General features: G+C 40.0%; 2 protein-coding genes across 3 annotated transcripts in view; both read right to left on the bottom strand.

Annotated features, from left to right (window-relative positions):
• Positions 1-12,458, bottom strand: part of LOC134824009 (stress-induced-phosphoprotein 1-like) — a 114,463-nt gene that overhangs the window by 50,461 nt on the left and 51,544 nt on the right. The gene's annotated exons all lie outside the window — the stretch shown is intronic.
• LOC134824487 (uncharacterized) lies at positions 719-3,882 on the bottom strand. Its single transcript, XM_063836393.1, has 7 exons — positions 3,833-3,882; positions 3,262-3,488; positions 2,846-2,951; positions 2,337-2,521; positions 1,436-1,667; positions 1,065-1,247; positions 719-957 (listed from the first exon to the last, which is right to left on the bottom strand). The coding sequence occupies exons 1-7, from the start codon at positions 3,879-3,881 to the stop codon at positions 719-721; spliced, it is 1,221 nt and encodes a 406-aa protein (XP_063692463.1). The 5' UTR covers position 3,882.

Raw genomic sequence — 12,458 nt, forward strand, 5'->3', positions numbered from 1 at the left:
GAGCAGAACTTTGCTGATCAAGAGAAGCGAAAGATGAAGAGATATCAGCAGCTGACAGAAGAGATAGAAGCCAACGGATGGGCTTGCAAGCTCCAGACAGTAGAAGTGGGAGCTCGAGGCATTTACAGCTATAGCCTCCCAACATTTATGAACCACCTGAACGTAAAGAACAAAGAGAAGAAGAAGGCCTGCATGAAGATCGCTGAGATCAGCCTGAGGGCATCGTATACCATCTATTTGTCCAGAAACACTACCATATGGACAGATGATTGGGAGTTAGTCAAGAGACCAGTAATAGCATAGTAGGAGCGTAGAATGTTTGGGCCCAGAAAAACATGTTTAATACCGCTATGAACCCGTCATAAGCCGGGGACTACTATGAAAATGAAAATGATGATGCTGTGTTGTTGAAAGACCTTCGACCAATCAAAGATGTACCTCATCACGCCAAGCAGTTATGCTTGTAGGTGAATATACACTTATAGAGTACAACAACTTTATAACACTCCTTATGATTTAGAGGGGCCATGAGTCATAATTCCTACCAAAATTATGTGCGAACAGTGCGAACATGTAATGTCCGTCGACGTAATGTCCGATAAGATATGGTTTAATTTTAAATTTGTGAATATTAGCTATGAAGCTAAGTTTGATAAGCAAATAATCATAATGTGAAATGCAAGAATTGTTCAACTTTGCCCAGTAGAATCAACAATTCTTACATTTCGCGCATTTTTATAATGTACAGTTGAATCAAAGAAGCTGTACCTATTTTGAAGCACGGCGTGTTTCCCCCAGAGAAGGTGACAATCCCATTTTCACAAACCAGGTTGACATTTCCTCCTTTTTTAGCATATTTCTTCGAACAGCGGTAGTTTATACTGGCTCCGTCTTCAGCTGGTAACTGAGGATCCGTCACTGTGATCTTGAGATCCTCGTTGACAGTCATACATTTGGCTGAAAAATGAGTAAAAACTTATGTTTTGTCAGTGATTGTGGTGCCAGTAGAGTTGGTTTGTGAATCAAATGTTAATGCGTTAACTGTTAATTAGTAAACTCACCACGACAATTAGGAGGTTGTTGACCAGTTGGAACAAAAGTTCCGTCCTGACAAGTTGCTTTGTCACCTCCCTTGTTGGTGTAGTCTTTAGGACAGCTGAGTGTTATCTCTACTCCGTGTGTGACTGGAAGTGTTGGATCTGTTCGTACGTTCGTCCATGTTGAATCAACACTCGTGCAATCAGCATCTGAAATTACAATATTTAGATTCATGTTTATACATCTCCTTCATACTTTGATAGTTTAGCATCGCAATTCAATTCTTTGTTTAATGGGTATGGGCAATGAGCAATGAGCATAGATGGGGTTGCGCCCCCTCCCCCCTCAGGATTGAGTCTAGTGGCCAGCCTTCTTGGATACTGCATAGAAACATTACCTGGTCTTGCAATCACTGATATCTCGGCCACAGACAATACACGGCCCCCTTCTCTCGCCAGCTTCACCGTATCTCCGTATTGACAGGGGCGTGGTTGGTCTCCTCCTCCTCCTGAGTATACTGTTAAAGTGTACCCGTCTCCGTTGTCTGAGCTACATCCTTCCTCATTGCAGGTCCATGTTTTGAAAATTTCGCCGTCACGGTACCACGTTACCTTCTCTACACAGTATACCTGGTCAAGTTTTAGTTACAGTTCTACGATAAAAAAGTTAAAGAATTATGCATACTAGCAGGAACCCGTCTAACCCTTTAAGTGGTGTCAAGACTAAAGAGACTAAATAAATTATTACCTATTTAATTCAGGTTTTTGACACCACTTGGGGGTCCAAATTTTGGGCACTACAATTTTTATTTCTTGGCCAGTTTTTTATTTTTCCATGCTGATTTGAAGGCCATTAAGATATTTGACCCAATCAAAAAGTTTCAGTTTTATATCTTTTTCGGTTTTTGCGGAAAATCGCGTTGAAGTTGATGCCGTGGTGTCAGTAAAATGGCACGGAATACGGATAACTATCGTCTCGCTTTATGTATAGTAAGATTATGTGATGAAATTTGCATTTTGAAAAATGGTCCGAATTAAGAATAATAAATATTAAATAGTGTCTGCAGTTAGCAATGGATTAATCTGCAAAAGGTCCCAATTATCCGTTATCACCATCAAGAAAGGCCGTTAGGCCGGGCCTATCTTAAAATATCCTAAAAAAGAATTCATAAAAGTTAAGTTGATGCACAGTAGATACCCGATTTTTTCATATGTATTACTATTACTTAAAATTAGATAGATTGCAATTACCCTGAACTAAAAGATGTGATGGCAAATATATTTCTTAGAACAACCCACCTTGCCAAAGTTCAGTTTCACATAGCTAACACCAGTTCCGTCAGGCACAGCGGTGCACCCAGACGCGTGGTTCAGATCTATAGCTAACTCAGCGTTAAACAGCGCTTTGACTGTTTCCAGTCCTTTCGTTTCCGATTGTTCAGCACTAACTGGAACAATCTCACCTTGTTCTCTTTGTCTTGGTTCTGTGATATAGATCATGTTAGATATAAGCCGTTTTAAGTGTTATTTACACGTTTTATCGGTTTTAACTTGCTCCACTATTTGTTAGCGGGAGAGAGTAGTGAAACAAATGCGAGTTAATCCGTTAGTTGATGGAATGTTTTTTCTACTGGGCTTATTATTCAATATTGATACATTCAGCAATTGAAATTCGTCCGGTAATTCGTCAGCTTGGAAGGAGAAAATAACACATGGGAATGATAAGGCGGGGTACCAAATATGAGTAAAAATATAAGATATTGGATATATGAATAGTAAATACAAATAAAAAACAGTTTGCCGCTTACGCTGATGGCAAAATACGTAGCTATTTGCACCAGTTATTGCTATTACGGTAGCGTCCTGCGGTGGCTCGATCAAATGTATCACCGTGTTATCTGCGATCACTTTTATCTGAAAATAACAATGATAATTACAGAGTTCTGTGCTGCACTGTCACATGTCAGGATTGAGTTAATAGTTAAGAAATCATGTATACAAAACAAGGAATTTAATGTTGTTATCCGTAAATTCATAAAAGTGAAGCTAAGAAAATTCTTTCCAACAAAGATATAGAAAATACAACAGGGAGGGGGGTCAGACCATGATTACGTAATTTTGCAGTCAGGAGGGGGGTGGATCTTGATTACGGTTCATAACGGAGGAGGTGGAGGGGGGTAAAAATTGCTAAAATATTAACTACGTAATATGTGACACCACTAACCTTACTGAGGTCCATACCATCATTGCCATCTGTTCTCCAGAGCAAGCATTTGTAGTCTTCTATCGCATTTTCGGTCTGCACCGAGCACGTGACATCCTGGTTATCCACATTGAAGTCAGCTGAGCATTCCTTCTCTACAGGTGCTTTCCCCTTAATCGTCACAAACTGTTTGTCAGCAGTACCGGAGTACAGACCAGGGATGATTGTCGCTGTTATCTGATAATCGACTGAGGGGAATTTTGTTTTATCGCCGGATATAAATACTTCACTAACGCACACTGAGAAATTTTAATAATGACCAATTACATAATAGATCTACGTTCTAAAAGTACCCTTTTAAGTTCCCTGGGTGGTAAATAAACAATTATGAGATGAGGCGGACGTTGGAATGGGTTATCCAGGATAACATCGTATGGAAAAGCTGTTAAACTAACGCCTATTTATTCATTAATGTAATGAACAGTAAAGTTTATCAGTTTATAATTCATTAAACTTACTGAGATAAATTTATCCCATAAGTGCCTATTTATTAATGAGAGGACTTTGAATTTACTTCTTATTTGCTACTTACCGCATATAGATGAAGGTATCATCCAAAGGATGATGAGAAACATGAACATAGTCAAGCTTTCTGGATAAGGAGAAGTGAAGTAAAACAATTTATGAATTTTTATTGGCGAATGGATCAGACCTCAGCTCAGTTTTTCGATTGCCAATTTCGTCTTCGACATTTACACACATAAAAAGTGAATAGTAAAATCTATAATTTTCCAGCAATACTCTAAACGGAATGATTCCACTTGCCGTGGTTTTGTGCTGCATATAAATTCTTTGATTAATAAACGGTTTAAAAAAATGTATATCTTTAAATTGTGGTTCAACGTCAAACGGGAGTTGGTTTAAACGCAGCATCTCCCCGGCTAATGTAAACTGTACCCTTAGCTTTAAGGGTGAGCTCATCGCATAGGGGCTGCTGTTCAGGAGTGCTTTGGATCATTGTGGGGCCCAAAAATGTCCCATCGGGTGATAAAAACCACGACATATTTCACCCAGATATAATAATATACGACATGTCTTTAATGATATTAACCTTGGGGAAATGGGGATCAGTGGCGTAACGTTGCCTGTTGGCGCCTCCCCCCCCCCCCCCCCCCCCCCCCCCCCCAAGAGGATACGCCGGTAAAATCTCTAAAAAAGTGTGCTTATAGAGTTTCAAATGGAGATTTTCAAAACAAAATTGTGGTGTTAACTATTAAATAATGACTATTCATTTAACCACGAATAATCACATAAAATGCACGAAATAACTCAAAATAGTAACTGAGACACCCAATATAGGGGCAAATAAAACACCATTCTCTTGTAAGTTATTAAAACTGTGTTAAGCATTAAACCTACACGATTATCAGCCTCCGTTATCAGCAGTAGCTCCGACGATAAGAAGTGACATCAGAAAGATATTCTCTCAACATTCTACATGAAATCTTGTGCTAGTTTTAAAATTTTTGGCACAAAAACACACAAAAATGAATTCATGCATGAATCGTTGTCACGTTCATGCATGAATCGTTGTTACGTGAGAGCGATTAGCCAATCAGATCAAAGCTTTGACCAATAAAATAATTTAATCTAACAATCTTATTAAACAGAGTTGCGCCAAGTCCCCAAAGTACGCTGCTGGAGCAGCATTACTGAAAAATACAAACGAGAACTGAGCAGGATTGAGGATTACTCGCTTGCTTGCTGGAGAGAAATGCGTTATTCAACTGTTCCTCCCTCTCTATTGTTTTACTCCGATTATCGTGAACGCAGCGCACAGCAGACCTCATACAACCTTCGCTAGGACTAATGACCATTATCCCTCTGACCCCTAAGAACAGGGAAGCGACAGGAGCCATTTACTCGGCACCAAGGGAGGGAGAGAGAGAAGAGAGCTTTTCTAGAGAATTCCTCGGGGTGGTGTTAAACGTTAGCTCTTATTTTCTACTGTTGTAATCTGTCTGTTTCCTTGGTATATTGCTACACAAGGCAGTGTTACACACAACTTAAACCTATTGTGTGCTGGATTAAAGGAGGTTAAAGTGGGCAAGTATAGCTTAAAGTGAGCAAGTATGGCTTAAAGTGAGCAAGTATAGGTTAAAGTGAGCAAGTATAGGTTAAACGTTGGGATGGGTTATCTAGGATAACATCGTATGGAAAAGCTGTTAAACTAATGCCTATTTATTGTAATGAATAGTAAGCAGCATCTCACAAGTTTATATATAATTCATTAAACTTACTGGGATAAATGTATCCCATATGTACCTATTTATTAATGAGAGGAATTTGAATTTACTTCTTATTTATTACTTACCGCATAGAGATGAAGGTATCATCCAAAGGAGGATGAGAAACATGAACATAGTCAAGCTTTCTGGAAAAAGGAGAAGTAAAAGTAAAACAATTTATGAATTTTTATTGTATTGGCGAATGTTGAACTCAGATTAATTTGTCGATTGCTAATTTCGTCTTCGACATTTTTGACAGAATATCGAATAAATCTCGGTAATTTTGTAAAAAGTGAAAAGTAAAATCTATAATTTCCCAGTAAATAATCTGAACGGAGTGACGCCACTTCCCGTGGTTTTGTGCTGCATGTAAATTCTTTGATTAATAAACGGTAAAATAAAATTCATATCTTTAAATTGTGGTTCAACGTCAAACGGCGAAATGAACATTGGTGTTCTTGAACCTTCGTCCTTCACTCACTCGAGCTGCTCAAACAGCACACAAAGAAAAAGGGAGTCGATTTAAAACTCAGCATCTCCCCGGCAAATGTAGGCTGTACCCTTAGCTTAAAGGGTGAGCTCATCGCATAGGGGCCGGTGGCAACAGTCGCTGTCTTTACATAAAGCCAGTTTAACAGGGCAGACAATGTCCATCTGCTTGGGAAATGACTTTGTTCTTAGAGGGCCACTGTAAATGGTGGATTACGTGGCTGGGGTTAGGACTTAGGGTCGGTATGGGCAGACTAATGGTTTTACCGCTTTCTATAGACCCTGGATATGCTTCAAATAGCCTCAATGCCCAGTAACACTTCCGGTAACGGCGGTTCCTAAGCGGCAAGGCACAACTATAAGACAAAATAAGATAAACTAGTCATTTGACATGGGTCTCACTCTTACTGTCATTACATTAAATATACCTGCTGTTTTTAGGGATGAGGATATTTTTTATATACTGTATCTGACAAATGAAACCCACTGATTCTTGTACCAACTATGGTCATAGGAGACTAAGGAATATATACATTAGTAAATAAGTTACATAATAATACATAATAAATTACCATATATAACACCTCCCCTTCTATTTTCAAACCACTTGATAAAACAACAAAGATTAAATTATATACCTCGTGTTCATTTACCTCGTGTTAAATTATATATTAAAATTAATAAGCCGCGCACGTACAAAGATTACTAACTGGCTAGTCTGTATTCTGAAAATAATTCCGCGCTCAACATATAGTAAATACCAAATCATCAAAAACAATTATTTCACTGCCAGTGAACAATTATCATACTGGACTAAATATTTTAAAAACAACTCTTAAGTTCATCATGCTGTTTTCTTGAAACCAGCAAGTAACTTATAATCAACTTTCGGCTTAGATCGAAGACTAACACGTAACGGTATAATATCATCTGTCACATTACGATTATCAACATTAACTGGTGTACTGTTTACATTCTCTCTATTCGAAATATCAGAACTTCTACTAGGTAAACTATCGGTTAAAATATCAGGTTCTCTAAAAACTGGTTCAGCTGTAATCACAGATTCAGGTGTACTCACAACCAATGGACTTACTACTGGTCCAGCAATCTCAGATAACACAGGTTCCACAACAGGTACAAACGGCACAACTCTAACCTGGTGATCATTGTCCGGTACAGTTGTAGATCTTCTTAACACATCTTTTACTCTCTCTTTTATCGAATCAGCGTGTTTCTGGATCACTCGGTTTCTGTATACCACATCGTATACATTCGACGTACCAACTCTCTGTAATATCTTAGCTTTCTCCCAAGTCTTATCGTTAGTAGCTTGAATCCAGACGTCTTGATTATCCACAAACTCTCTCCTCTTTTCATTTAGAAGTTTCTGTTCCTTGTCGGGGTGTAAAGATTTCAATTTCTGTTGATCCGATGGCTTTAATGCGTGCAGGTTAGAACGTAATGTTCTACCGTACATTAGAACTGCGGGTGGGGTATTTGTCACCGTATGAGGGCAGTTCCTGTAGGAGATTAGAAACTCTGCTAAACATTCGTCCAAATCCCTATTAGTTTCCCGCATCTTTTTCAGCGCTTTCTTGAATGTTCCGTTAAACCTTTCAACAATCCCGTTTGTCTTCGGGCTGTAGATTGGAATAAACAGATGTTTGATCCTGTGTTTCTCGGTAAACTCGCTCATTTCCTGGTTCTTGAAATGTGTTCCATTGTCAGAAACCAGTACACAAGGATATCCTGTTCTAGAAAATATCGTATGTAACGCTTTCACGGTAGCATGAGCTGTTGAACTGTTCATCCTGATAACTTCCGGCCATTTGCTGTAAGCATCTTGCAATACTAACCACATGCTGTTCATGAACGGTCCTGCATAATCCACATGAACCCGCTGCCATGGTCCGGTTGGTTGATTCCAGGGATGATCAGCGACTCTAGGTTTTGAGTTACCATACTTTCCACAACTATCACATGTTTTACATGTGTTTTCAATATCCGCGTCTATTCTCGGCCAATACACATAGCTTCTAGCTATCGATTTCATACCACACATTCCAATGTGCGTGCTGTGTAAGATCTTCATGACATGACCTCTTAACTGTGCAGGTATCACCACTCTCGTTCCCCAGGTAATACAGTTAAGTTCCAATGCTAACTCATCTCTTCTGTTCCAGAATGCTTGCATATCCCCCTCTGCTTTCAAGTTACTTGGCCATCCCTCATGAATGTAACCAAATACCTTACTCAAAACAAGGTCTTTTCTAGTTTCCCTCGCAATCAGCTCTGCGTCAATGTAAGCATCCTCCAGAGTAACAGCAAATATCTCAGCTAGATCATCTTGAACTTCTGAAGTTTTCACAGATTTACTACACGGTAATCTGGATAAGAAATCACAGTTTGCATGTTGCTTTGTTGACCGGTACTCGATTGTATAATCATATTCTGATAGGAATAATGACCATCGGTTTACTCTACTTGAAGCCATCTGTGGAAGTCTGTTCTTTCCAAAGATATAAGTGAGCGGTCTGTGGTCGGTGATCAGCTTAAACTTCCGTCCATACAAGTATATGTTGAACTTCTTGATCCCCCATACAATCGCTAACGCTTCTCTATCAATTTGAGCATAATTTCGCTCTGCTGACGATAAAGTCCTAGAAGCATACTCTATTGGACGTTCCTCCCCTGAAGGTAGTACATGGCTCAGCACTGCGCCCAATCCAACACTAGATGCGTCTGTGTCGAGTTTTAGCTCCAACTCCGGCTGATAATAAGTCAAAACTCGATCTGATCCTAGCATCTCAATCAACTTGTCAAAAGACTTCTGTTCCGTCTTTGTCCACTTCCAAGACACATCTTTGCTCCTCAATCTATCTAGTGGTGCAACTACTGTTGATAGATCTGGTAGAAATCGTCGATAATAGTTAACTGCTCCAAGAAAACTGACTAGCTCCTCCGTGTTCGTTGGAACTTTAGATGCTTGTAAGTCTTTCACCTTACTCTGCACAGTTCTAATACCGTCCTTCGATATAACGTGACCCAAGTAAACAACTTGTTCTTTCTCGAACTGGCTCTTCTCACGGTTGCATTTAAACCCTTTCTTCTCCAAGATTTGTATCACACGGTTCAAGTTTTCCAGGTGTTCCTGCTTTGTTCTCCCAGACACGATGATGTCATCAATCCGACATGCAGTCATCGGTATTCCCTTGAGAGCTTCATCCACTACTTCCTGAAAAATAGCACCCGAGCTTGATACGCCATAAGGTAAACGATTCCACCGGTAGAGTCCAAAAGGTGTGTTTAACGTCGTCAATGTCTTATCTGCTTCCCTCAGCTCGAGATTGTTGTACGCTTTGGCTATATCCACCACGGTAAACACAACACCTCCTCTGACTGCATGAAGACATTCCTCTAACGAAGGAATAGGATACTGCTTCACTGCGAGACACTTGTTAACTGTTGACTTGTAATCACCACAGATCCTTATCTTTTGCTTTGTGGTAACCACAACAATGGGCGTTGCCCATTCAGAACTTTCCACACTCTTTAAGATTCCGTCTTCTACCATTCTTTGGAGTTCTTCTTTCACCTTGTCTTTTATAGCAAACGGTAACATCCGAGCTTTCAACGATATAGGTGTAGCGTCGTCTTTGATCCTCAGTTGAGCTTTGAATCCTTCTACAAGTCCCAGACCACTAGTGAACACTTCACTCTGTTTCAACTGGTCCAGAGTTCTGAATAGAACTGTAGCTGCAGGTTGATTCTTTGTCTTTGTTCTTCTTTCTTTATCCTCGATGAGTCTTACATCGAGTCTCTGATCTCCCTTGGTATTCCTACCAAAGTCTTTGACTCCCTTAGCATCCTCGCTAGGGTCTATAACACGAACAACAGACTTCTCGCTCACACTGCACAACACATCAGGCTGCTCAGTCTCACCATGCGACAAAACACTGTCACACTTTACGGACACACGCTCCTGCGACATCAACACAGACTTACGGTCCAAACTGACTGACTCGTCCATGGTCTCACCATGCGACACCTCACTGCCACACTCAACAGACACACGATCCTGCAACACGGACTCACGGTCTAGACCAACTGACTCAACCTCTCGCACAACATACTGACACAAACTACTCTTACCCTCAGCGTTGAATCTTTCCAGTATCTCTTTCAACCAACTCTTACCCAGGAATGCTGTTATCCAGTTCCATCCAAACAAAGCCGGAAAGTTCCCTTTGACAATCACTAAGTCTAAACCAGGGATTCTCTTTCCTTTGAATGTCACATTAACAGTAGCCTTTCCCTTAGCTTCCTCGGACTGACCGTTAGCTACTTTAAGAAGCTGATGATGCGGAGACAACACACAAGACAAACCTGACTGTACAAACCAACGTTCCGAACACAAAGCAACACTGGAACCTGTGTCAAACTCCATAGATACATTGACAGACTTACGAACATCACCTAAATCTAACTTAACAGAAACTCTAGGTTTCGGATTAGAATCAACTCGGTTAATAGAATCAACTATATGAATTGAATTAGGTTCCCAATTTGCAATATTACTATCGTTATCAAAATCAGTATCTACATGATCAACTTGTTGCACATGATTTACACAATTCTTCTTAATGTGTCCCATGCTTTTGCATTTAAAACATCTCGTTTTGCAATCTTTAAATATGTGTCCCGGCAATTTGCACTTGTTGCAAATTATATTTGACTTAGGTTTACCAGGCTTCTTACCTTTACCTTGCTGCTTGCCAGAATAGTCCCCTGCTGGTTTCCTCCACTTGTTAACACGATTCACACCAGCTGCACCGGATGTAGACGGCGTCACCGCATCCTTACCAACAATCTGAGTCTCCCTCTTTGAACGCTCTTTAGTAACAATTTTCTCTACAGCAGTAATAAAAGTGAGCGTTTCCCAGTCCTCAGCTAACAACATGTCCCGAAAATCATCGCAAAACAATCCAGAAATAAACTGTTCAAGACATCTTGTGTTGAACACATTACCAGTGAAGTTACTCCGTTGCGCACAAGATTTTAATCTTGAAACATAAGCTTGCACTGATTCATTGTTTCCTTGCTTCATACGACTGAATGTAAAACGTTCGGTTGGCACTGTTGGCTTTGGACAGAAATGATCTCTCACTAACTGTTTCAGTTCTGTGTAGGGAATTTGCACTAACTGACGTGGATACACAACGTTTTTCATATCGGCATAGACTGATGGCTCCAACGCTGTCAAAAACTGTTTGCGTTTCTTCAGTTCACATGCATTATACAACCCTGTTTGAGTATTGAACGATTCGTCATTTGCAAATTTCTCTCTTACCGGTAACTCCTCGATATAGTCTTCTCTGAGGCTCACCCATAACTCGAATTGTTCACTAAACTCATCAAAATCTGATCCGCCGTTGTAAGTCCGTTTATAGCTCGTCGCCATTTTTATATACTGTATCTGACAAATGAAACCCACTGATTCTTGTACCAACTATGGTCATAGGAGACTAAGGAATATATACATTAGTAAATAAGTTACATAATAATACATAATAAATTACCATATATAACAATATTTCCATAAGTGCCCGGGTTTGGGTATGAGCATTGGGCCAAGGGTCACACATATTATTAATATGCTAAACTAATGGCATGCGGTCATCTACTTATAAGCTATGCTCCTCTACACGGGACTCATTGTCTTAAAGTTGACGCGGTGTACTAAGCCATTCATATTCCAAAAAGTCTTAAACTTCAAGGATTGTAAAGTGAGAGACCGCAAAGTCTTCTTTCCAAAACACGTTTCAAAGCCCCCTTACAGACGTGTGCGATCAGTCCTCCCTCGCTTCTAAACGCTTATTCTACATTACACGAGAACACGTGATTTAGAATACGATCACGTGATTATGAGAACTTTACCAAAACAACCACTGAGCGACTAGCGTGTGCCTCTCTTTGAAAAGTGTGTTGAATAATAAAGCTTGCACCAGCTATAATTGTGTGCTAATTATCTGAGAGTTATAACAATCCAGCTTACATTATACATTATGCTACTAGCACTCATCTCAACTAAGTACTACCACCAATCATACCATATATGGGCTTATTGCACCTGACTGCAGATATTTATTTATTATATACCCTCCCCCAATATAGTCAAATGAGACACTGTTGGGATCCCTAAATCAAACTACAGTTGTAATAGGTCTCGCTTACCGACCCATTATAATGGAGCTCTCACTCAACCTCTAATCCCTTTTTCAGCCAATCAGAGTACAGCGCGCAGTCACGTGCCAAGACATCAACCAATGATAACACCGCGTTAAAGTCACGTGGTTTAGACGAGCCAATGGGGGTGAAGGACGGGACTGAGGGTAGGAGACGATTGAGGTGCTCTGTGTGTTCCTTTTTACGGTGAGA

This window comes from Bolinopsis microptera, chromosome 12 (genome assembly GCF_026151205.1).
Source record: "Bolinopsis microptera isolate Bmic1 chromosome 12, MBARI_Bmic_1.0, whole genome shotgun sequence".
Taxonomy (NCBI): Eukaryota; Metazoa; Ctenophora; class Tentaculata; order Lobata; family Bolinopsidae; genus Bolinopsis; species Bolinopsis microptera.